The sequence below is a fragment of the Garra rufa genome, chromosome 1, assembly GCF_049309525.1.
Source record: "Garra rufa chromosome 1, GarRuf1.0, whole genome shotgun sequence".
Lineage (NCBI taxonomy): Eukaryota > Metazoa > Chordata > Actinopteri > Cypriniformes > Cyprinidae > Garra > Garra rufa.
The window spans coordinates 54570484-54596503 of record NC_133361.1 but is presented as its reverse complement, the minus strand read 5'-3'; the positions used below and the strand labels follow the sequence as shown (position 1 = coordinate 54596503).

General features: G+C 34.9%; 1 protein-coding gene across 1 annotated transcript in view; it reads right to left on the bottom strand.

Moving 5' to 3' along the window:
- Window positions 1-1898: 1898 nt before the first annotated feature.
- The window catches only part of spag9a (sperm associated antigen 9a), a 58049-nt gene continuing 33927 nt past the window's right edge, over window positions 1899-26020 (bottom strand). The window contains exons 14-32 of the mRNA XM_073842850.1: window positions 25453-25583; window positions 24941-24997; window positions 24688-24852; window positions 24355-24484; window positions 19940-20029; window positions 19621-19773; window positions 17442-17613; window positions 16569-16790; window positions 14933-15116; window positions 14728-14850; window positions 12375-12455; window positions 12078-12145; window positions 11841-11989; window positions 11530-11701; window positions 9696-9809; window positions 9521-9553; window positions 5553-5732; window positions 4487-4603; window positions 1899-4019 (exon numbers count right to left, since the gene is read on the bottom strand). Coding sequence (XP_073698951.1) covers window positions 3886-4019; window positions 4487-4603; window positions 5553-5732; window positions 9521-9553; window positions 9696-9809; window positions 11530-11701; window positions 11841-11989; window positions 12078-12145; window positions 12375-12455; window positions 14728-14850; window positions 14933-15116; window positions 16569-16790; window positions 17442-17613; window positions 19621-19773; window positions 19940-20029; window positions 24355-24484; window positions 24688-24852; window positions 24941-24997; window positions 25453-25583 — 2475 coding nt within the window. The 3' untranslated portion in view covers window positions 1899-3885. The remainder of the gene's footprint in view (window positions 4020-4486; window positions 4604-5552; window positions 5733-9520; window positions 9554-9695; window positions 9810-11529; window positions 11702-11840; window positions 11990-12077; window positions 12146-12374; window positions 12456-14727; window positions 14851-14932; window positions 15117-16568; window positions 16791-17441; window positions 17614-19620; window positions 19774-19939; window positions 20030-24354; window positions 24485-24687; window positions 24853-24940; window positions 24998-25452; window positions 25584-26020) is intronic.

Sequence of the window (26020 nt, the reverse complement as noted above, 5' to 3'; positions counted from 1 at the left end):
CGATAAACAAAGTTGAACGAACAAACTGCAGTGTACTTTTAAAAAAAACATGCATAGCTTAACACAATAAACGTGTATTTCCAAATGACCCATCGAGGTTATGCTAACACTGTCAGAATTATTAGTCAGTTCCTTCAACAAGAAAACATCGCTTCTTAAAGGTGTCTGATGTAAAACAAAACCTTGTTCACAAACATGTAAAAAGTTACATTCTGAACCGCAAAGTTCATTATGAAAATAAATACTTGGAATGGCAACGACAATGATATAAAGATTTCCTCATGTGTCAGAATTGAAAAGAAACAGCGAATGCGCCCAAACCCAACCCATTTTCCCATTTACACATAAAAAGTCAAATATGTTGCATTTGTTTCAACAGACATCAAGGTACAATAAAAGTGTCGTACAGACCAGATACAAAAGGAGCGCAAAACTCTGAGTAGAATTAGAAAACTCAACACACTCGAACCCAAGCCTGGGACAGACGACACAGACAAAACCGACATTAATTATCTGAGATGCTTAGTGCTGAAGCAAACGAAACTAAATCTGACACAAGAAATACAAATCATTTATTATACAATCCCTGTCAAATTTTTTTATTAACATTATTTTGTCCGTTGCTGTCCATTCAAGAAAATCACAGAACATCGAAAAGCCTTGGCGATGCAAAATATTCGACAACTAGGCTGTTTAGTATGTTATTTGTTCTACATTTCATCCTTTGGTAAAAGGGCAGACCGTCTCAACTGGAATAAACACTACCGTATATTGTTCTTTCCAGAAATTAGGTTCGTCTACTGTATATTCGGTACTGTCTTTTAAAGTGCCAGCAAGCTCTAGCGTGAGGGAAGCCCGAATTTCTAGAGCTCCGGGGCTCCGTATTATAGGAATGATACAGGACTCATGCAGACGCGCACACCATGCCGTAAGGTGCTGAGACACACCGCTCACGAGATCTACGCCGTACAGATAGCAAAAATAGCTCTCTGAGTTTCTATATACATGAACTACACAATGCTACCACTGCCATAGTGCACAGAGAAACCTCTGATCAATTCTGTGAACAACATAAAACACAAAAATCATCTCAAGCAGCTAACAGAAACAAAAACATTTCCCTAAAGTACTGTAAACTGAAGAATAGTTCACCGAAAAAAGAAAACTCGCTTCTCATCTTCAGGCTACTCAAGATTTTAGACAGATTTGTAGAAGTTTTGCAGTGAATGGGTGCCGTCAGAATGAAAGTCCAAGCAGCTGATACAAACATAACAATAATCCACATGTAATCCTCACGACTACAGTTCATCAGTTAGCATCTTGTGAAGCCAAAAGCTGTGCTTATAAGAAACATATTCATCATTAAGATGTTTTTAACTTCAAACTGTTGATTCTGGATGAAATTCAAGTCTTAGTCCATAATAATGCTTCCTCCAAAGTCCATCTCCTGTTGGTTTCTCACATCAAAATCCACTGATATATTTGTTTTGGGCTGTTTTTGCTCATTAAAGGTGCTTGATGTGTGCATATTTCTCTCCTGATTCTGATGAGACATCTTTTTCATTGGAAAAAACAATATGGATATTGGGACTTGTATAAAAACATCTTAATAATCAGGGGTGCACATAGTTTTTTGTGCCTGGTTCTCATAAGAGTACCTGGAGATTTGGTTTGGTCCTCACACTACACATAGTGTGACCCATTAAATATAACTGAATTATTAAATTAAAATTGATTAATAATAGTGATAATATCATTGGACTTCATTTTTATTTTTATTTTTTTATAATAAAGTGTGATAATACTATTATGTTTTAAAATAAAAAGGGAGTATTAAATAAAAATACAATTATTTTATAGTAAACCTAAAAAGTAAAATGATAATTTAAAAAAAAAAATTTTAATGTGAATTTTCATCATTTTCAAATCTAAATTAGCAAGTTTTATTTTGGCGGGTTGGCGGCAAGTACACGCGCTCTTCAGGGTTTAGTGTTTCCCATTAAAGAGCGATCAGTGAAGAGCGTCAGTGAATGAAATGTCACGTTTTTGCACTGTGTTTTGAAAAAGGGAGCAAATAGCCAAAAATAATGCAAAAACTAAAATTTTGAAATATTTTTACTATTTAAAATTAGTGTTTTCTATTTGAATATATTTTAAAATGTAATTTATTCTTGTGATTTCAAAGCTGAATTTTTTTGCATTCTGCTTTACAGGAATAAAATACATTTTAACATAAAAAAGAGATGTTTAAAATGTAACAATATTTCACAATATTACTTTGTACTCTTATTGAATATAAATGTAACATGACTAAAGTGCGATCATACTGTTATGTTTTAAAATAAAAAGGGAGTATTAAATAAAAATACAATTATTTTATAGTAAACCTAAAAAGTAAAATTATCCTTTGTGAATTTTCATCATTTTCAAATCTAAATTAGCAAGTTTTATTTTGGCGGGTTGGCGGCAAGTACAGACGCTCTGCAGGGTTTAGTGTTTCCGATTAGTGAAGAGTGTCAGTGAATGAAAAGTCACGTTTTTGCATTGTGTTTTGAGAAAAGGAGCAAATAGCCAAAAATTATGCTTTCAGTTCGAATAGAAATCTTATACAGTGTTAGTTTGTTGATCTGGACCTGCGGACCACTTATGTGCACCCCTGTTATTAATGGATTTGTTTCTTACGAACACACACAGCTTTTTAAATTCACAAGACGATAAGTAGCTGCAATTCCATTACCATTCAAATTGCGCAAAACTGAAATTGCAAATTGAAAATGCGTCTAATGGAAACACGTCAATTTCGCAAACTCTCATATATCACAAAAAAAGTTTTTATGCTTGCGTGAGGCGGATTTTCAGGCATTTTCGGAAATTTTTTGGATATTTCAAAAAACTGCAATAGAAAAGGCTTTTTCGCATTTACAGATCACCTTGTGTACGTCACATTATCATACTTTAATGTACTATAACCTTAAAAAAATTCCTCATATGCAGCCGCTTACACAAGCATTGACTACACAATGCTTGAATAATGGGCTTTCCTTGCCATTAAAGCTTGGATAACCCCTTATTTAGACTGTAGAAGTCTGTGGAGCTGATCGCGGTCACTCTAGTCAATGCTTGTGTTTCAGAAGCAGCTTCTTTCTGCTGCTTCTGTAAAGGTACAGTAGATGCCTAGGTCTCTTACAATTAAAATTAATGGCTGCTGCGGTTGCTGCAACATAACGTAAACCTACCAAAATCCATCGCCATGACTTATTGACGTTTTAGTTGCATAACATCGGTTAATGGAAACGGTGTCATTTCGCAACAGTTGTTTTAATCAAGATTTATTGGAAGCGCATCTACTGATAGACTTGAGTGGTGTGGATTATTGTGATGTTTTTATCAGCGGTTTGGACTCTCATTCTGACGGCACCCATTGACTACAGAGGATCAATTGGTGAGCAAGTGATGTAATGCTAAAATTCTCCAAATCTGTTCTGATGAAGTAAACTCATCTCCATCTTGGATGGCCTGAGGGTGAGTACATTTTTAGCAAATGTTCATTTTTGTGAAAACTTCTTTAAAACTTTTAGCACAGGATTTTCATATAGTTGCAATACAGTTATGGACAGACTTCAAGTCTCCAATTTGTTCCCTCATTTCAACACTGATATCTTTTCTGTCAATGCCAGATTCTTATTAAATAATATTATTAAATAAACATCTAAAAGCACAAATATTAGAACTCATTGTGATGTAGGTATTAAAAACAACACTATTAATAATAATAATGATAATAACAGTATCTGTATTAATAAGAAGAATAGTATGACGTTAAATAATAGGCCCACGTGGGTTGACCTAGAGTTCTCTGTTGAACCTGCAGCAGTGATTTATCGCTCACTCACTGCCAAAAGCAACCTGCCAGACTATAACATAACTGCGCTCAGGTTTGGCAGGAGCCGACTGCAGCTTCAAAGTGGGTTCGGCTGATTCATCATCTTCATCTCGTCCCAAACCAGCATCCTCATCACCTGAGAGAGAGAAAGAGAGACGTATTATAACATCCTGTCAGTAGACCACTGATACAGCAATAATTTTTCTGTAGCTTTTTCTTTGCAGTTTCAGAACTTCACAAACTGTAGAACTACACTACCAGTCATAAATAAAGTTTTTGGACAGTAACATTTTTAAGGTTATTAAAGAAGTCTCTTCTGCTCACCAAGCCTGCATTTATTTGATCCAAATTACGGCAAAAACGGTAAAATTCTGAAATATTTTTACTATTTAAAATAAGTGTTTTCTATTTGAATATTTTAAAATGCACTTTATTTTAACAGATATTAAAATAGAAAAGAGATATTTAAAATGTAACAATATTTTACAACTTTAGGTTTTACTGTAATTGAATATGAAGGTAACATGAGCTACATTATGTCTACATTATGAAACATGCTGCTTATGAACAGATTCCTGAAAGATTTCTTACTGAGGCTCTTACCGATCCTGAAGTCAATGTATCCCTCTCCTCCGCTCATAATGAGCATGTTCTTGGCATCTGAGGCTGAAGAGTCTGAGTTTTCAGTCGTACCTTCAGCTCCTGGCACAATGACCTGACCTGAAACACAACATTCAGTGCAAAGATTTGCACTTCACCTGTCAGTATATTAAACACCACAGAAAACAATATGCTCAACACATTCTGTTGAAGCCATGAATACATTTGTATTTAGCTTTTTGTAAGTTTTTTTTCTAGCATTATGTTTTTTTTAGTGTGAGTGCTCCTCCTACAGGTAATGAGGGGAAATGTGCAATTCCATAAGGGAATGCTGATACCAGAGAAAGAGTCATTAAGTTGCAATAATGAGGTTGGACCTTCTGTAATAGTTGCATATGAGTCCCTCGGTTGTCCTCAGTGTAAAAAGGTGGTTCTCAAAATCATACAGTCATTGTTGAAAAGGGTTCAAATACACAGAAAAGAAAAAAAACTGAATTTGTTTGACCTGAAGGACTTTTCTGAAGAACAGCACGCAGCTTAACTGTTCAGGGCAAACAAGGGACTCATGAACTGCTATCATTAAAAAAACACAGCTGTGGATCATTCAAGTAACAACACAGTATTAAGAATCCAGTGTATGTAAACTTTTGAACAGGGTCATTTTTTTAAATTCAAGTATTATTTTCTCTTGTGGACTATATATCTTTTATGTGAAATATCTTATTCAGGTCAGTACTAAATAAAAAATTACATGCATTTTGGTAAAATAATTAACATTTTGCAGATTCTCCAAGGTGTGTGTAAACTTTTGACTTCAACTGTATACATACACATACACACGTTTCTTTTTTCTGATTTCTGGTTTTGCACATGAGGGTGACAGAACATTCACATTTTTTGCATGAACTAACCTTTAATTGTTTCATCTGTTAATGTTACCCTACTCCTGATGCCATAATGCAACACAATAATGCATTTTACTAATCCGGACCTTTCATGGAATTGACTTCATCAATAATGAGGCTTCCCATCAGTCACTATACTGAGGCACTGTGTTTTGATGTCTTACCTGGAACTGTAGCGAAGAATTTAACAGCGTCTCTGTGGCCGTGGAAGCAGAGCTGGGCATGTGCCATGGAGCAGTACGGTACGTACGAGCCCGTCAATGCAACATCCACAGTGTCATCGCCGTACACTCGCACCGCCCCACCTGGACGACAGGCGATCGCTCCGACAGTCTTATTAGCTGCTGAGAAAACGTAAAGTCATTTAACTACAAGTGTCTCAAGCGTCTAATAGAGCACCAACAGCAGAGTTAGCATCTTGCAGAGCAAATGCCTGTTATGGTGCCTTGCGAAAGTATTCATACCTCTTAATTTTTCATATTTTGTTGCCTTTTTGTTTCATATGTTGCTGCCTTGTGTTAAATCATTTTGAATTCTTTTTTTTCCCCATTAATCTACACTCCATACACTATAATGGCAAAAAACTGTTTTTTAGCAAATTTATTAAGAATAAAAAACTTAAATGATTCCATTGCATAAGTATTCATACCCTCTCTGGGACACTTCAAGTGAAGTTAACCTGTGGCAAATTCAATTAAATTGGTATGATTTGTAAAAAAACACGTCTTAATAAAAGGTTGAACAGCTGAAAATGCATAACAGAGTAAAAACCAAGCCCTGAGGTATAAAACTGCGTGTAGAGCAGTGTTGTTTTTGACAACCATCTTAGATTTAGTCTTAGTCTTAGTCTTTTGGACTAAAATGCTTCTTAGTTTTAGTCAAATTTTAGTCGACGAAAAGTCAAAAAGGTTTTAGTCTAGTTTTAGTCGACGAAAAGTCAAAAAGGTTTTAGTCTAGTTTTAGTCGACGAAAAGTCAAAAAGGTTTTAGTCTAGTTTTAGTCGACGAAAAGTCAAAAAGGTTTTAGTCTAGTTTTAGTCAAAAAAAGGGAAAAAAGTAGTCTTTTAACAAATTAATGTAGGTAAGTAAGTATTTTGCTGTTGGGTAGTGTCACTTATAAGTTCTGAAAATAGCAGATCTATAGTTCAACACAATGTGAGCTTCCGGATCGACTATTTTCACCAATAATTACAATAATGAAGGAATGTTTTAGAACATAAAAGACAAACAAGGATGGAATGCTAAAACGGCTTGCCATACTAGTATAGCAAAGAGTATTTAATGCTAAAACGGCTTGGCATAGCGTCAGATACTTTTTAAGTTTTAATTGGCATGCACAATAAGCGGAAATGTCTGACGGACCACCCACTAACATTTTCGTCTATTCTCGTCTCGTCAACGAAAACTCACACACGTCTCGTCATGTTTTAGTCATCAACGAGCCATTTTTATCTCGTCATCGTCTCGTTATCGTCATGAAAAAAAGTGGCGTCAACGAAATGATTTTGTCATCGTCATCGTTGACGAAAACAACACTGGTGTAGAGCTCAGATACAGAACTGCATTAAGCCACACATCTGTGGCAGAGTTCAGTAAAAACATCTGCTGCATTGAAGGTTTACAGAAGCATGTTGTCTCCGTTACCCCTAATTGAAGAAGTTGGAAACAACCACGACTCTTCCTAGAGCTGGCCTCCTGACCAAACTGAGCAATTGAGTGAGAAGGGCCTTGGCTGACCAGAATCTGTTGGTCACTCTAGTTGAGCTCCATGATCAAATAAGCAGATGAGAGAAACTTACAGAAGGACAAACATCACTGCAGCACTCCACCAATCTGGGCGTTTTAAGTTGTGTGGTAAGACTCAATTCTCTCCTCAGTGAACACACATGAAAACACACTTGGAATTTGCAAAAAAGCACCTAAAGGACCCTCAGACTGTGAGAAACAGGACTCTCTGGTCTGATGAACCTCAATTTCAAGCATTATGTTTGAAGTAAACCAAGCACTGCTCATCACTTGCAGAGTACCATCTCAAAAGTAAAGTGTACTGGTGGCAGCCGCATGCCATGGGGCTGTTTTTCAGCAGCAGGGACCGAAAGCATTTGCCAGCATTTCTGTCCTTGACCACTTCCTCCAAAGTACCAAGGTCAGAACCGATCACAGATTCAGCCTTTTTGATGAGTTTGTTTAGTCTGTTGGTGTCCTGAACGATTGATTTGTTTCTAACAAATGCACAGTATTTCCCTTCACAAGACATGAATTGATGGACTGGAGTGGTGTGGATGACTTAAGCAAAAGTAATTCCATGCTTATTAATAAAAAATAAAAAAAAGTTCTACAAAAAGTCACAATGTGTGACAACTTGGGAAATAAAATAAAAAATAAAATAAAATAACATTTTAAACATGACAATGATTCAAATTAAAACAAATTTTGTCTGGTTCACATTTTACCTAAAAAAATGAAAATGAAAACAATATATTTAAAAAAAAAGTAAAAAAAAAAAATACTTTTGGCATATGGTATAATTATTATGCATTTGTTATTTTTTTCATTGTTTATTTTATTGTTATTATATACTTTTTATACAATTTTATACTTTAAACTACTTATTATATACTATTTATTAGAAAACAAAATATAGCAAAAGTGCTTCCATGCTTATTAATATTTGTAAAAAGTGACTTGGGAAATAAAATAAAATAAAATGAAATAATAAAACAACACAAGAAAAGTTATTGGGAAATAAAATAAAATAAAATAAAAATAATTTTAAACATGAAAATGGTTTAAATAAAAATAAATGTGTCTGGTTTACATTTCACCTAAAAAAAAGGAATGAAAAAACGTGAAAAATAAATAAATAAAATGTCCATGTATTTTTTGCATATGGTTTAATTATTATGCATTTGTTATTTTTTTTTCATCATTTATTTTATTGTTATTATATACTTATATACTATTTATTAGAAAATTAAATATTTCTTGAATATTAATATCTTGAAAAAATAAAATTTTAAACTAAAATAAATGAAAAATTGATTTAAATAAAAATAGATGCATCCGGTTTACATTTCATTTATAAAAAAAAATAATAATTTAACAACAAAAACAATTAAGCATGACAAAGATTTAAATAAAAAAAGGAAAGGAAATAAAATTAAAAATAATAATAATAAAATAACAATTTAAACATGAAAATTATTTAAATAAAAATAAATGTGTCTGGTTTACATTTCACCTAAAAAAGGAATGAAAAAAATGCAAAAATAAAAAATTAAATGATCACGTATTTTGCCATATGGACCGAAAGGCTCGTCAGAGTAGAAGGAAAGCTCAATGCACCAAAATATAGAGATAGCTTTAATGAAAACCCAGTCCAGAGCATTCAAAACCTCAGACTGGGCAGAAGGTTCACGTTCCAACAGGACAATGACCCTAAGCACACAGCAAGAGTGGCTTATAGACAACTCTGTGAATGTCCTTGAGTGGCCCATCCAGAGTCTGGGCTTGAACCCAAGCAAACATTTCTGGAGAAACCTGAAAATGTCTGCCAGACTCCATCCAGACTGACAGAGCTTGAGAGATGAAAAGGTGAGGCAAAGAATGGCAGATAATTACCAAATGTTGATGTGCAAATCATCTTGCATCTTACCCAAAAATACTTGAGGCTGTAAAGATGCTTCAGCTAAGTACTGAGTTACTTACGCAAATTTTTTATGTACATTTATGAAGCTGTAATAATTCTGTTTTTGCTTTGTCATTATGGTGCATGGAGTGTAGATTGATGTGGGAAAAAAGTAATTTAAAAGTTTAATATAAGGCAGCAACATAAAACATGAAAAAAATGAAGGGGTATGAATACTTTCGCAAGGCACTGTGAATTCACTTGTGAAATTACTGGGATGCAGTCATTAATATTAAAGCATTAAATCAAATTTTGGTTAGCTGCAGATTCACTGTTTATCAGCCCAAAAAGAAGGAAAGAAATTTGAGAGAGCAGGAGATCTAAGAAGAACTAAGAACTTGCAGATGAAATATTGAACAAAGCTGAGCATGATGCAGCAAACAAGCAAAGCGAGGCGGGTTTGTCTCAGAATGAGCCCGCTGTCAACAGTGTGCTTCCCACTCACCCCTCTGACCTAGATATCCACACTGACCTACAGCTACAGAGACAGGAGACGAGAAACAATAATAAGAACAACAGGACGAGGAAAAACAGAAAAGTGGCCAAAGAGACTGAAACTAATGCTGCCTTCTACATCAAAGTACTAATGTACACTGTGTTTGTGTGTGATATTGGCTTACAGTCGGATAAAGGGATGGAGATGATGACACCATTTCCTGTTCCCACCCACAGCCGGTTACAGGAAACCATTAGAGCCGTGATCCTTACAAAAGAGAAGCCCAGTTTTCCCGTTCCTGTTAGAGACAAAAGAAAGTGCATTCAAAATCATAACAAAAAAGAGCTCTTGTAATTTCATGTATTTTGTAGACATACAGTAACATTCAAAAGTTTGGGCCCAGTAACACTTTTTTTTTTTAAATTAATACTTTTATTCAGCAAGAATAGATTAAATTGATCAAAAGTGACAGCAAAGACATTTATAATGTTACAAAAGATTTCTATTTTAAATCAATGCTTTTCTTTTGCACTTTCTATTCAACAAAGAATCCTCAAAACAAGTCTTGTAGTTTCCATAAAAATTCTTACGCTGTTTTCAACTTTGATTATATTAATAAATGTTTCTTGAGCATCAAATCAGCATATTAGAATGATTTCTGAAGGATCATGTGACAATGACGCTGAAAATTCAGCATCGCATCAAAGTAATAAATTACATTTTAAAACGCATAATGTAATACTATTTCACAATAATAAATGCAGCCTTGACTATAAGAGACTCATTTAAAAAAATTTTTTTTAAATATTAGCGACCCTAAACATTTGAACAGCAGTTTATATCTTATTTTGTGTTCCACAAAAGAAAGTGAGAGAGAAGAGGGTGATGTTGATGACCTAATTGACATAATTCATTATTTTTTTTGTTAACTAACCAAATTCTTTTATACCTGTGCAGTTATTTGAATTTACCTTATATAACATCAGTCAAAAGTTTTTGAACAGTAAGATTTTTAATGTTTTTTTTAAAAGTATTTTCTGCTAACAAGCCTGCATTTATTTGATTCAAAGTACAGCAAAAACAGCACAATTCTGAAATATTTTTACCATTTAAAATAACTGTTTTCTATTTGAATATATTTTAAAACGTAATTTGTTTCTGTGATTTCAAAGCTAAATTTTTAGCATCATTACTCCAGTCACATGATCCTTCAGAAATCATTCTAATATTCTGATTTGCTGCTCAAACATTTATTATTATTATGATGTTGAAAACAGTTGAGTAGAATTTTTTCAGGTTTCTTTGATGAATATAAAGTTCAGAAGAACAGAATCTTTTGTAACATTATTAATGTCTTTATCATCAATTTTGATCAATTTAAAGCATCCTTGCTAAATAAAAGTATTGATTTCTATATTTCTTTCCCCCCCAAAAAACATATACTGACTAGCTTTTGAATGGTACTTCAGATAAATGGTGATCTTTTGGATCTTTCAAGAACCCTGAAAAATATATATAAATACTACACTATATAAATACTCAACTGCTAAATATTGATAATAAGAAGAACAACAAATATTTCTTGAAAAGTAAATCAGCATATTAGAATGATTTCTGAAGGATCATGTGACACTGAAGACTGGAGCAATGATGCTAAAAATGTAGCTTTAATCACAGGAATAAATTACATTTTATTACAAAATATATTCAAAAAGAAAACTTTTTTTAAATAGTAAAAATATTTCAAAATGTTACTCTTTTTGCTGTACTTTGGATCAAAAAAATGCAGGCTTGCTGAGCTTGGTGACTTCTTTAAAGAACATTAAAATCACACTGTTTAAAAAACGTCTTGACTGGTAGTGTATGTTAATCTACAAAGTACTGTAGAACGTGTAAATGTATAATCAAAGAAATAGTCCTTGAAAGTGTATAAAATATGTTTAGATATAATTTAATTAAGCAAATAATTACAAGGTGGTCCCCATGAACCTTTAAAAAAATAGTTACAGTATTCTCACCTAACATTTTGCTGACATATGGTTCAATGTCTACATCCTGGAGATGCTGGAAGGTGTGAGCGTGGAAGAGGCGGAGAGTTGAGTCTAGCCGGATAGACACCCAGATACCGTCACCCACCCAGGCCAGCTGACGCACCTGACTCTCCTTACGCGGGTGGGCGTCAAAAGACTTCTGTTTCACACAAAGAAAAATTGTAAAAAAAGATCCTGCTTAAGCAAGTTCAGAAAATTCTATGTAACTCATACTGCATGCAACACATTTCTCAAAATGCAAACACAAATACAGTGAAGACTGAGACATAATTACGGACCTCTATTTTCATGGCTTTGGGCTGAATCACATAGATCTTGTTCCTGTAGCCACACCACACTTTATCATGCACGACGGTCATGCAGCGGATTGAGTGATGCGGCCGGCCGAGGTCCAACAGGTGGTAGTTGGTTAAATCCCACTGGCTGTCTGTAAAAGTAAAACGAGGATGGTTTTAACAGCTAAAAGTCAGAGTGAGAGAATGATCTGAGTTATTAGTAAACTAACAGTGTCTTACCAAGACCTCTGTGGAAGATGGCCAGCGTACCATCAGCCAGAGCCACCAAAACACGGCCTTTCACATGACTGTGAAGAGAAATCATGTTAAATATTACTAGAAATGCAGTGTTTTCTTTTGACGTCACCTAAATATTCAATAAGAGTGCTATAGCTAAAAAGCAAATTCACAACATAAGTTACTTTATAATCTGGCTACATAAACTGAAATCCCACTCAAATAATAATAAAAAAAACACAATATTCCAAAAGTAACATTACATTTTTCATAATGTTCATTATGTCACTTTCAACTTACACAATGTTCAAGATAGAATCCTTCAGCTTGACGGCATGAAGACATTTCCTCCATCGAGCCACAGATGAGTGCACGTATAAACTACATGAAAGACATTTTCAAAAGACAAATATTAAACTCTTAGATTCTTTTTGCAGCATAAAATATTGATGCTGTGATAGAGTGTACATTAAACAGCTCTCTACATGATTTTTCAATGCAGTGCAGTCACTATATTATGGAAGCACGTTTCCGCCACTGAATAAAAAATAATTTAAAGGATATTCTGATTTTTTATCTCACTTATGACTTGTGAGATACAAACTCGCAGTTGCGAGTTATAAAGTCAGAATTGCAAGATATAAAATTGAAATTCTAAGAAATGAAGATTGCGAGATAAACTGACTTCTTTTTCTTGTAAATGTGAATTTGTATCTCACAATTCTAACTCTTTCTTGTAATTCTGACTTTTTTACTCAGAATTGCAAGTTTTAAATTGCACAATTCTGTGAAAAAAGTGACAATTGAGAGTTTATTTCTCAGAATTGTGACTATTTCTCAAAATGAGATATAAATTCACAATTGTGACTTTTTTTCTCAGATTTTCTCAGAAACTCAGAATTGTGAATTTATATCATGCAATTCTGAGGAAACAAGTCAGAACGGTGAGTATATCTTGCAATTCTGACTTTATAACATGGAGTTGCAAGTTTAAATCATGCAATTCTGACTTAATTTCTCAGGATTGCAAGTTTTAAATTGCACAATTCTGTGAAAAAAGTGACAATTGAGAGTTTGTTTCTCAGAATTGTGACTATTTCTCAAAATGGGAATTTATATCTTGCAATTCTGACTTTACAACATGCAATTGCAAATTTATATCATGCAATTCTGAGGAAAAAAGTCAGAATTGCAAATTTATATCTCACAATTATGACTTATTAACTTGCAGTTGCATATAAACTTGCAATTCTGTGTTATAAATTCTGAAATTCTGAGATGTAAACTCACAATTGTGACTTTTTTCTCAGAAAGTCACAATTGTGATTTTATATCACATATATTCTGAAGAAAAAAGTCAGAACTGTGAGTATATCTTGCAATTCTTACTTTATAACATGGAATTGCCAGTTTATTTCTCACAATTCTGACTTTATAACTCGCGATTGCGGGGTTATATCATGCAATTCTGACTTCATTTCCCAGAGTTGTAAGTTTATATCTTACAATTCTGCGAAAAAACATCATAATTGTGAGATGAAAAGTTGCAATTACCTATTTATAAAGAGGTGAAAATGGACTTCCATACTATATTGTAGATCCTGGTCGAAGTACACTACATTTAATTTGGCACATGTTGACTGTTCAGCTGACGTTTTTTAATATTTCTAGATCTTGGTTAAATAGTAAATTCATTTCCAACTTCCAAGCATCCAAAAAGCTTATCTAATCAACGGAATTCTTAAAAGTACCAATTTAACACTTTATGACTATTCTGACAATGATAGTGCCTTATCTGTATTAATGTTTTTCCAAACTTAATTTTGTTTTACCCAAATTCTGTGTTGGCTGCTTTTTTCTCCATTCCATTTTTTCCATTTTATGATTTAATAGAACTTTTTTATCATAACCATTGGAATAAATTCTAAATCAAATTGATAAAACATTTAAATCAGCCCTTTTAAACTGTAATCAACTGAAAATACGATGATTGGTTTACAACAGAACATTGGATTTTTATTTTAAATAAAGTGTAGAATAACTTTTTTTGTGAAATATGTTTTTCATAAATTTAAATATTTAAATTCCTGATTGGGTAATTTGCTTTAAAAACATTTGAATGAAGCTTTTTTTAACCTTTCAGCTTCTGTGTCTATTTGACAATAGTCTAAATGAAATTCCGGTGAAGTGACTCTCAAAGCACGTCTGCAGATCATGTGGAGTTCCTTCATACAATGAGACAACAGATGCTGAAAGCAAATAAAACTGCTGCTCACTAGTCCATATCACAATTGGAATTTGATTGATTGTGCAGGTCTTCCTTTGATTCATTAATTAGCCAAATTATGCATTATACAATAAATTCCACAAAGTAAATTCCACAACTCCATCTGCGTTTTCTGCATCAAGAAAATCAATGGGCACTACTAGACTTGCTACAAATTTCAAGTGGGCAAAAATACTCCACAGGTTGTAAAACAGATCCAAAGACAGTATGGCATATAGAACAAAACGTACTACTATCCCTGACAGAATAGTTTCCTTTCACAAATTTTGGTGTTTAACAAACTCTGTTGCCATAAAGGAAATGTATGTAACACTTGTGGCCGGATGCTGTTTTATATTTGTGTATTTGTGTGTGTGTGTATCTCACCAGCCATTCTGAGCCCCTAGCCACATGGTGGGCAGTGCGCTGCTCATGCGCTGAGTCTCTTCTTTTGCCAGATTCGTCTTTCCATCTGCTGAGGCCGCATCGTCCCTGTCCTGATCAAACTCCCTGACAAGGAACCCAACCAAGGATGAGTTCCTATCCAAATCTGGATATAAATCAACAGTGATGAACATACTGCCCAGCTCACCTCTGGTTATCGTTGCCTGATGAAACCCCAGAAGACTCTGTTCCCAGTGGGTCTGTGAACACATGCTCTGTGTAGATTCCTGGCTGACTGGTGTCCTGTCCAGGACTCTCCTGGTCTTCCTCAGTGGCCTCCATAGCTTCCTCTGCTGCGGGGACCCCGTCTTCACTGGGAGCTCTGGAGAGATCTACAACAGAGAGACGGTCACATTTAATTTTAACCCTATAAAACCTCACTCTAACATATTTGATAAGCAAATTTCAATTTTTAAGTTGGAAAACGTGTCATCTGATTGATAGTTTATATTTTATGAACAAGTAAAAGGCCTTTTAGTATCTTCAGGTCATGGTTTACTTGTCTTTTAGCTGAGAAATCTTTTCTGATTTTTCTAAATTAAATGCAACTTATATTGTTGTTATATTATTTCAAAATGAACACTTAATGAACTGAAGCAACTTAGGTTCCCTTGATTATCCATGCAAATATCATCTTACTCAGACATATGTGACCCTGGACCACAAAACCAGTCATAAGTGTAAATTTGTCGAAATTGAGATTCTTATGTTATCTGAAAGCTGAGTAAATAAGCTTTCCACTGATATATTGTTTGTTAAAATAGGACAATGTTTGTCTGAGATACAATTATTTGAACATCTAGAATCTGAGGGTGCAAAAAAATTGAAATATTGAGAAAATCGCCTTAAAAGTTGTCCAAATGAAGTTCTTAGCAATGCATATTACTAATCAAAAATCAAGTTTTTATATATTTATGGTAGAAAATTTAGAAAATATCTTCATGGAACATGATCTTTACTTAATATGCTAATGATTTCTGGCATAAAAGAAAAATCGATAATTTTGACCCATACAATGTATTTTTGGCTATTGCTACAAATATACCCCAGCGACTTAAGACTGGTTTTGTGGTCCAGGGTCACATATTATTGGAAGATAAATAGTGACAACTGATATTTATATTCATTTTATGTAAGTACTCTGTTATACAGATATAAAAATCTCATTGATGTACATTACAGAATTCCATCTTACTTTTTGACCATATAAATATCAGCAACTGCACAGATTGCATATATTTGTTCAGTTTAAGCAAACTAGGCCTCTGAATATGACATTTGAAGTTGATTTTTTTCCCTACTCAAGTATGAGATCCATATCCTTACTATATTGCACTATTTGAGCCATAAAATCCTGACTTTTCAAAAACTGTTCACTTTCATTCAAATTAATTTTTTAAAATCATTTCTCACCTATCAGAGCCTGTCATCGCTAAAACGCCACAACAGTTAGCAGAAGCTAGAGATTATGGTTTATAAAGTCCTAAATATGGATATTTTTCTGACACAAATGCATCAATTTGCTTCAGAAGGCCTTTATTAACCCCCTGGAGCTGTGTGGAGCACTTTTTATGATGGATGGATGCATTTTATTGGACTTTAAAATCTCAACACCCATTCACTGCTATTATAAAGCTTAAAACAGCCAGGACATTTTTAAATATAACTCCTACTGTATTCGTCTGAAAGAAGAAAGTCATATACATCTAGGATGGCTTGAGGGTGAGTAAATCATGGGGTCATTTTTCATTTTGGGTGAACTATCCCTTTAAGACAGTTCTTACCACTTCCTCTGGCAGGACTCTGTTCTGCTGACTGTTCGTTGGCCCCTGTGCTGCCCGTCTGAGATCCTATGCTGGACTCTTCAGCGGTGCAGCCCACCGCTGACACATCACTCAACACACCCTCACTTCCCTGAGAGCTGGTGCTGGCCAATAAAACATCTGGCCCCGCCTCCAGGTCCTGAGGAATCTCCTCCCCCGCAGGATAGTCTGTCTCCAAGACTCCTGGAAATAACGATGCAATACATAAACAACATTACTGAAATCATTTATATTTAATGCCACTGTCATTCGTTTCCTAAAAGTGAATTGTATTAGTGTATTAATTAATTATAAATCACGCAGCTTTAAAGATAGCAATAAACTGTATGTGACCCTGGAAACAAAACCAGTCTTAAGTAGCACAGGTATATTTGTAGCAATAGCCAAAAATACATTGTATGGGTCAAAATGATCGATTTTTCTTTTATGCCAAAAATCATTAGGATATTAGGTAAAGATCATGTTCCACAAAGATATGTTGTAAATTTCCTACTGCAAATATATCAAAACTTAATTTTTGATTAGTAATATGCATTGCTAAGAACTTTTGGACAACTATAAAGTAGATTTTTAGATATATTCAGATTCCAGATTTTCAAATTGTATCTCGGCCAAATATTGTCCTATCCTAACAAACCATACATCAAATGGAAAGCTTATTTATTCAGCTTAATACAGCTAAATAAAAAAAAGGCCCTTATGACTGGTTTGTGGTCCAGGGTCATGTATTTACTCCATTTAGTATTAGATTAGTTTAGTTTAGTAAACTATTTATGCCTATGATGACAAAGATGAAGTGAGAGACTGTTGTCAAGAGGGATGTAGATTTCTGACCTGGTACAGTGGCGATACACAGCACACATGAGTTGCAGACGTAGAAGCTGTCTAGCAGGTCGTCGGGCCGTGTCACATCCATGATCATCACCTTTGTGGAGGAGTGAGTGCTCGTACAGATCCAAACACGACTGGACATCTCCACATGCACCGTCTGCTCCCGTTCCTGCTCCTGTCAACACATACAATATGCCTGCATGTTACCTATAAATGTTTGTAGAGTTATGTGTGTCTTTATGTGGGTCTGATACATTTTTATACATCAAAAAGAATCTCTCACAGGAATCCATGCCTAAATACCTAGTTTAAATTAACACTTATGTAGCTTTTTCATTTCATTAAACTCCACTTTGAATGTTAATGATTTCTTGCATCAAAACCAGTCGTTATTTAGTTTATGACAATTTTCCACTTTCTCTCTGATTTATAGCTTTGTGTCATTGTGCCTTTTCTGTATGTACAGTGGTGTGAAAAAGTGTTGGCCCCCTTCCTGATTTTCTTTTTTTTTTTTTTTTTGCATGTTTGTCACACCTTAATGTTTCAGATCATCAAACAAATTTAAATATTAATCAAAGATAACACAAGTAAACACAACATGCAGTTTTTGAATGAATGGCCCTGTGTGAAAAAGTGTTTGCCCCCTAAACTTAATAACTGGTTGGGCCACCATTAGCAGCAACAACTGCAATCAAGCATTTGCGATAACTTGCCATGAGTCTGTTACAGCGCTGTGCAGGAATTTTGGCCCACTCATCCTAGCAGAATTGTTGTAATTCAGCCACATTTGAGGGTTTTCGAGCATGAACTGCCTTTTTAAGGTCATGCCACAGCATCTTAATAGGATTCAGGCCAGGACTTTGACTAGGCCACTCCAAAGTCTTCATTTTGTTTTTCTTCAGCCATTGAGAGGTGGATTTTCTGGTGTGTTTTGGATCATTGTCCTGCTGCAGAACCCAAGTTCGCTTCAGCTTGAGGTCACGAACAGATGGCCGGACATTGTCCTTCAGGATTTTTTGGTAGACAGCAGAATTCATGGTTCCATTTATCAAGTCTTCCAGGTCCAGAAGCAGCAAAACAGCCCCAGACCATCACACTATCACCACCATATTTTACTCTTGGTAAGATGTTCTTTTCTGAAATGCTGTGTTACTTTTAGGCCAGATGTAAGGGGACATGCACCTTCAAAAAGTTCAACATTTGTCTCGTCAGTCCACAGAGTATTTTCCCAAAAGTCTTGGGGATCATCAAGATGTTTTCTGGCAAAACTGAGACGAGCCTTTATGTTCTTTTTGCTCAGCAGCGGTTTTCGTCTTGGAGCTCTGCCATGCAGGCCATTTTTGCCCAGTCTCTTTCTTATGGTGGAGTCATGAACACTGACCTTAACTGAGGCAAGAGAGGCCTGCAGTTCTTTAGATGTTGTTGTGGGGTCTTTTGTGACCTCTTGGATGAGTCGTCGCTGCACTCTTGGGGTAATTTTGGTCGGCCGGCCACTCCTGGGAAGGTTGTGGATAATGGCTCTCACTGTGGTTCGCTGAAGTCCCAAAGCTTTAGAAATGGCTTTATAACCTTTTCCAGACTGATAGATCTCAATTAATTTCTTTCTCATTTGTTCCTGAATTTCTTTGGATCTTAACATGATGTGTAGCTTTTGAGGATCTTTTGGTCTACTTCACTTTGTCAGGCAGGTCCTATTTAAGTGATTTTTTAAGTAATCAGGCCTGGCTGTGGCTAGAGAAACTGAACTCAGGTGTAAACAAGGGGGGCAAACACTTTTTCACACAGGGCTATGTGGGTTCGGATTTTGTTTTCCCTTAATAAATATAGCGTGTTGTGTTTACTTGTGTTATCTTTGATTAATATTTACATTTGTTTGATGATCTGAAACATTAAAGTGTGACAAACATTCAAAAAAAATAAAAAAATCAGGAAAAGGGCCAAAACTTCTTCACAGCACTGTATATGCCTTCTATATGCAAATTAACTGTATTATAATTGGCTAGTTTCTTCACATTTCAATTTAGTTACATGATTCTAAGTACTGAATATGCTAATGAGCTCATACTTGTGAAGTCATAATTAAATACGTCTACTTTCTACATGAGCTCATTCATTTCAAACAAGTCTGTGTTTTCCATAGTATGGCCCCTTTAACAAATTATCTAAAAATTCTGTAAATTACCTTAGGTTCCTGCTCCGGCTGATCTAGGCTGCTCTGGGAGCCTTTCCTCTGTTTGCAGGCGTCTGTCTCCACTGTAGACTCTTCACCAGAAACGCCAGAGCTTCCCTCACATGACCGGCCACCTGAGAGGTTCACTCCAGCTGCACATAAGAGCTGTACAGGGGAAATCAGGTTAAATTTTAGAGGCTGAATTCATATCGACTAAGACTTCATAAATGTAAGTGCATTTCTTATTTTTTTTGAACAAACAAAACTACTGAAGTATGGCAACAACAAAGCTGATTTAAATTATGATTTTAATTTGTTCATCTTTTCTCACCTTCATAGAAGCATCTTTCTGCTCCAGTGGCCTGAGACATACAGGGACAGGTAGGTTTATTTTGTTCTCCGTGTGGCCACCATTAGCAACCTATAAAGAACAGGATAACAGTATAGTTACAGATGATTTTAATCAAAAGATATGCACTTACTTCAGAAATTCAACTTGATCGTTTCAATATCAAGTGCAACAAAAATATTGTTTCTCTTATGTATCCTCTGGTGTCTCAATCCGATAAAGTTTTGTGTGTATATGACAAAATAATCTTATTTTTTGACCAAATTACACAGCTCTAATAATAGCAATAGTGACCCTGAAGTAGCACTGGTTTGTTTGTAGCAATAGCAAAAAATACTTTGTATATACATTGTTATGGCAAAAATCATTAGGATATTAAGTAAAGATTGTGTTCCATGAAGATTTTGTAAATTTCCTACCGTAAATATATCAAAACTTAAAAGTAGAAAATGTGGAATTAATAAAATATAATGCTGCATTGTTGCAAATAGTTCTTAAGAGCAAGATAACAGCACAATTACATACAAATAAATAAATGTAAAAACACCAAAATAAAATAAAATAGTACAATTAGTGATATTTTCACAAAAAAGATCAGTTGAAAATGTGGAATTAATAAAATATTTTTTTACATAAAAATAATACAAACAAAAAAGTACAATGAATAACAATAAATAAATTGTTACCACTTTTTTTTCTAAAGAGTTTAGATTATAGTACTATTTTATAAAATATTTTACAAAACTGCAAGTACAAAATGTGAACATAATAAAATAATAAAACAAGTGTGGTTCTTGTTTTGTGAGCCAGAAAAACTGGCCTAGTTTCTTGGATAATTAGTTTGAGAACAAAAAGATGGTCTGAACCTATTAAAAATAAAATAGTGTATATTTATAAGCACATAACACCACTCTGATTTGCTTAACTACTGTATACATAAATATAATTCTGGACAAATAAAATAAATTATATATACTCTTGGACAATTAGTTTAGGAACAAAAAGATGGTCTAAACCAATTAAAAATAAAATAAAATATTTGTAAGCACATAACAGCACTGTGATTTGCTTAACTACTGTATTAATAAATATAATTCTGGACAAAAATAAATAAATAATTTATAAATTAAAAAAAAAAGTATTATATTTACTCTTGGACAATTAGTTTGAGAAGACAAATATGTGACCCTGGACCACAAAACCAGTCTTAAGTCGCTGGGGTATATTTGTAGCAATAGCCAAAAATACATTGTATGGGTCAAAATTATTGATTTTTCTTTTAGGCCAAAAATCATTAGGAAATTAAGTAAAGATCATGTTCCATGAAGATTTTTTGTAAAATTCCTACTATAAATATTAGTGGTGGGCCGTTATCGGCGTTAACGTGCTGCGTTAACGTGAGACTTTTATCGGGCGATAAAAAAAATATCGCCGTTAATCTATTCTCAAAATTGGGTTGGGAGCTGGGTCTAAACTACGCAAGCTATGATGTCTTTCACCTTGATAGTTTAACGCGGATGTATACCAAAGACTATAGAATATGGTCGCGCGTTTATGTCTCCTCCGCCAAAACACAGACGGGATCACGTCGTCCTCCATTCATAAAAACCGAATCTACTATAGTGCGAAATGCCACGTAAATTCGTCGTTTTTTGGATTCATAAATCAAATATGGTCTGTCACTTAATTCAAATCGCGATATGGACTAGTGTCTGTGAAAACTGAAATGCAAAAAGACCGTTTTAATATGAATCCGGTATGTTCCGTTTGCCTAGCTGTATGTATGAAATTCATACTATGAATGGTGGAGACGCGCTTTTACTACACGCATACTGAAACACACGTGACGCTCCCGGTAATTTTTGGCATTTGCATCTCATATGAACAGATAAACTCAATCTCCAAAACTGCTGTGAGTGTCACTTATACCGTTTCATTTGAGAAAACTCGCATCATGTCATACTGTATACACAGAAACTTCACGGCAACCTGTCAAAATAAAAGTACGGTGTAACATGTTTAGTCATTATTTGGGTAGCACACATATTATGAATGCCTTCAGCAGAATTCAAATTAGCCATTTTAATCTAGATTAATCTAGATTAATTCCAAAAATTAATCTAGATTAATCTAGATTAAAAAAATTAATCTATGCCCACCCCTAATAAATATATCAAAATGTAATTTTTGATTAGTAATATGCATTGTTAAGAACTTAAAGGGTTAGTTCGAGCATTTAAGACATGAAGTTGTATGCAATCCTTATCGTCACTATAGTGTATACACACTGACCCACACTGCGTTCACCTCCCTGGTCAGAGTTCTGGCCGCTGGAAGTTTTTCAAGAAAGTAGTCACGGTTAGTTTCCAGGGCCTCAAAACTGTGCGTTTTTACGTGAAAAAAATATATGCGTTTCAAAGCTTGATTAATTTACATCACAAAAAACACTCCTGACAAAAATCATACCTCAGTTTTAATCGGCACTATATTCTTCCCGTTTCCATCAATCCGCGCTGCTGTCAGTTCGCACGTTCCGATCAGCTGTTCCATTACACACTCGAATGACAACGACGTAAAAAGTAGAAAATTAACAATGGTGCGAACTTGTAAATTCCCAGGTTGTGACCACAAGAATGTGCAGGGATCGCCGTTCAGATTCCATCGTTTTCCTGTTTCTGATATAGTTATGAGACAGCTTTGGCTGGTTGCCATCGGCTACTCTGCGGGTCCGCGGGAGCTAAAATATCCAGTAGCCTATCAAGGATTTTCGTGTGTGCGCTCACTTCAGCGAAGACGATTACATCCCCAACCAAGGAGGAAAAATCAAAAAACGGATTTTAAAGAGTTCTGCTGTACCAGTACCACGGGTAAGCTCTATTTACTAACTTTATGTCGCATACGACAGGTTTATTTTGAAGCTAACGTCGGTTTTTAGGCTAACGTTACACTGAGAATATTCTAACTGGGGCAGTGATAGCATCGACAATAATCGACTGTCTATGTGGTGAGAAAATCGGCAAATGTCATAACTAATGAATTTAATTGAATCTATATAACACAACAAAATATGATGCTTTGCTATATTTGTTATTGTCTGTAACTATGCGGAACGTGTGTCGGTATCATCGTGTTTATAAGTGTGCTTGAAGTCACATACAGGTAGCTCTAAACCAGGTATCTCCAACTCCGGTCATCGTGAGCTACATTCCTGCAGCTCGATGTTTTCCTATGACAGGACACCTTTCTCAAATGAGACAAGCCTGCTAATTACCCGTTGATTTGAGTCAGGTGTGTTGCATCAGAGAAAAACTAAAACCAGCAAGACAGTAGCTCACGAGGACTGGAGATCCCATGTCTAAACTGTACAGTAAACAATCTGATGTTTAGACTCCTGTGGAAATCACGTGACACGAGGTCTAATATAAAAATATATATATCGTCTGTTCCGTCTGACATTGTGCTAAAATTGGTTTCATCATCAGAAGTTTCGTAGTCAGACATGTTGTCAGCGAGTCGCGCTATCAACAGCTGATCGGAACGTGCGAACTGACAGCAACGCGGATTGATGGAAACGGAAAGAATATAGTGCCGATTAAAACTGAGGTATGATTTTTGTCAGGAGTGTTTTTTGTGATGTAAATTAATCAAGCTTTGAAACGCATATATTTTTTTCACGTAAAAACGCACAGTTTTGAGGCCCCGGAAACTAACCGTGACTACTTTCTTGAAAAACTTCCAGCGGCCAGAACTCTGACCAGGGAGGTGAACGCAGTGTGGGTCAGTGTGTATACATTATAGTGACGATAAGGATTGCATACAACTTCATGTCTTAAATGCTCGAACTATCCCTTTAATTTGAAGAACTTTAAAAGTGATTTTCTCAGCATTTTGATTTTTTTGCGCCATCAGATTCCAGATTTTCAAATAGTTGTATCTCGGCCAAATTTTGTCCTATCCTAACAAACCATACATCAATAGAAAGCTTATTTATTGAGCTTTCATGTGATGTATACATCTCAGTTTAGTAAAATTTAACCTTATGACTGGTTTTGTGGTCCAGGGTCACATATGGTCTGAACCTATTAAAAATAAAATAAAATAATGTATACGCACATAACAGCACTATGATTTGCTTAACTACTGTATTAATAAATATAATTCTGGACAAATAAAATAAATATACTCATGAGCACATAACAGCATTATGATTTCCTTGACTGCTGTACTACTAAATATACTGTAATTCTAGACAAACAAATAAAATGAAATGAAATAAATTAAAAAATACATTTATATTATGCATACTCATAAGCACATAACAGCACCTTTTTATGGTTGCACTAATAAATATATTATAATTCTGGACAAAAAAAAAATGAAAATAAAAAGTATTTTGCCTTGTATTTGCCAGGGAGACTCCAGCCATGTGCTGTGACCCTGCCGTCCTCCTTCTGAACGTGGGCTTTCACATGTTGGTATTGAGCACGTTTCTGCTCCCGGCGGGACAGAGAACCACTCGAGTCCACCCTGATAGAAGAAGCCAAGAAAAACTTAAGAGAGGATATCTTCATATTCTAGATCTTCATAGTATTTAACTGCTGGGTCTAAATGCACATCATAAAATGCAAATAATCATATAAAATATGATATAGGTTTGCAGATTGCTTTACTCAATTTTATTTTACTCAAAAACTTAATGTAAGTTTGACAAGGTTAAATAGAAGAGTTACTCTTCTTTGAGGAAGTCAAACGCTTTGGACTTCTCTCTTGGAAACTGGGAGAAGGTGTTGCTCTTCTTCATGATGCTGGGTGGGTTGTACTTGACGTTGGACGGTAAACCTCTCGCTGAGTTGCTGGACGTTGAGGAACTGGAGGAACTGAACAGGCGACTGAAGCTGAAACAGGACACAGAGAAAGACAGGTGTGAAGAGCTCAAGCACACATTTGTGATCTGTGTGACTAGCAGTTGAGATAAGGTCTTACAATTGCCTGATGCTTGATCTCTTCTTCTCCGCAACTTCAGAGTTTTCCCTTGAAGCTCTGTGGAAAAACAAGACAGATCACTGTAGGAGACCCGAGAACAACCAGACAGTCTCCATGTGGCGGCGTGGGGTTTTTGTTCAAGAGCCAGAAAAACTGGCCTACTTTCTTGGACAATTAGTTCGAGAACAAAACTCAAGCTGAGCATAAAAAAGATGGACTGATCAGATGCTGAAGACAGCAGAAATAAACAAACAGTAACATTGTCATTTTAAATGTGATTTGCTTGGCTGCTATACAATCATATTATAATTCTAAATAACACATATTAAAATAAAATCTACATTTATATATATATATATAAAGTACAATTCTTCTCATTAGATATAATCATATGCTCATAAACCATCTGAAATCGAAAAAGGACAGAAAAGTGCTTTTGCTTTTTATTTTGGGCTATGGAGCAAATCAGAAATATCTTTCTTTACATTTCTGTGTGACTGTGAAAGGTTTACCGGATCATTTCCGTCCACCTGACGGCCTCCTGCAGCTCCATCAGTCTCTCCTTGTACTGGTTTCGCTCCATGAGGACTCGAGCCATCTCCACCCGTGTAAACCTCCTCCTCTGAGCTGTGGGCACATCGCTCTGCAAAACCCAATGCAACAATTACTATTTTAGCATATTTTAGTCAGTGCATGTTGTTTTAAATAAAATAATATGAATAAAACCACCACTGAATAAAAATGTAAAAAGAAAATGTTATTTTCTCACAATTCTGACTTTTTTTCTCTGAATTGTGAGACATAAACTCGCAATTGCAAATTATAAAGTCAGAATCGTGAGATATAAACTCACAATTTTGACTTTTTATTGCAAATTTGCTATTTCACTGTTTTCTCACAAATGTGAGTTTGTATCTTGCCATTTGACTCTTGCCATAGACAAACTATTTGCGAATTATAATGTCAGAATTGCAAGACATAAACTCAAATTTGCAAGACTTTTTTCTCACAATTCTGATTTTTGTTCTTAGAATTATGAGATATGAACTCCCAATTCTGACTTTTTTCTCACAAATGTTT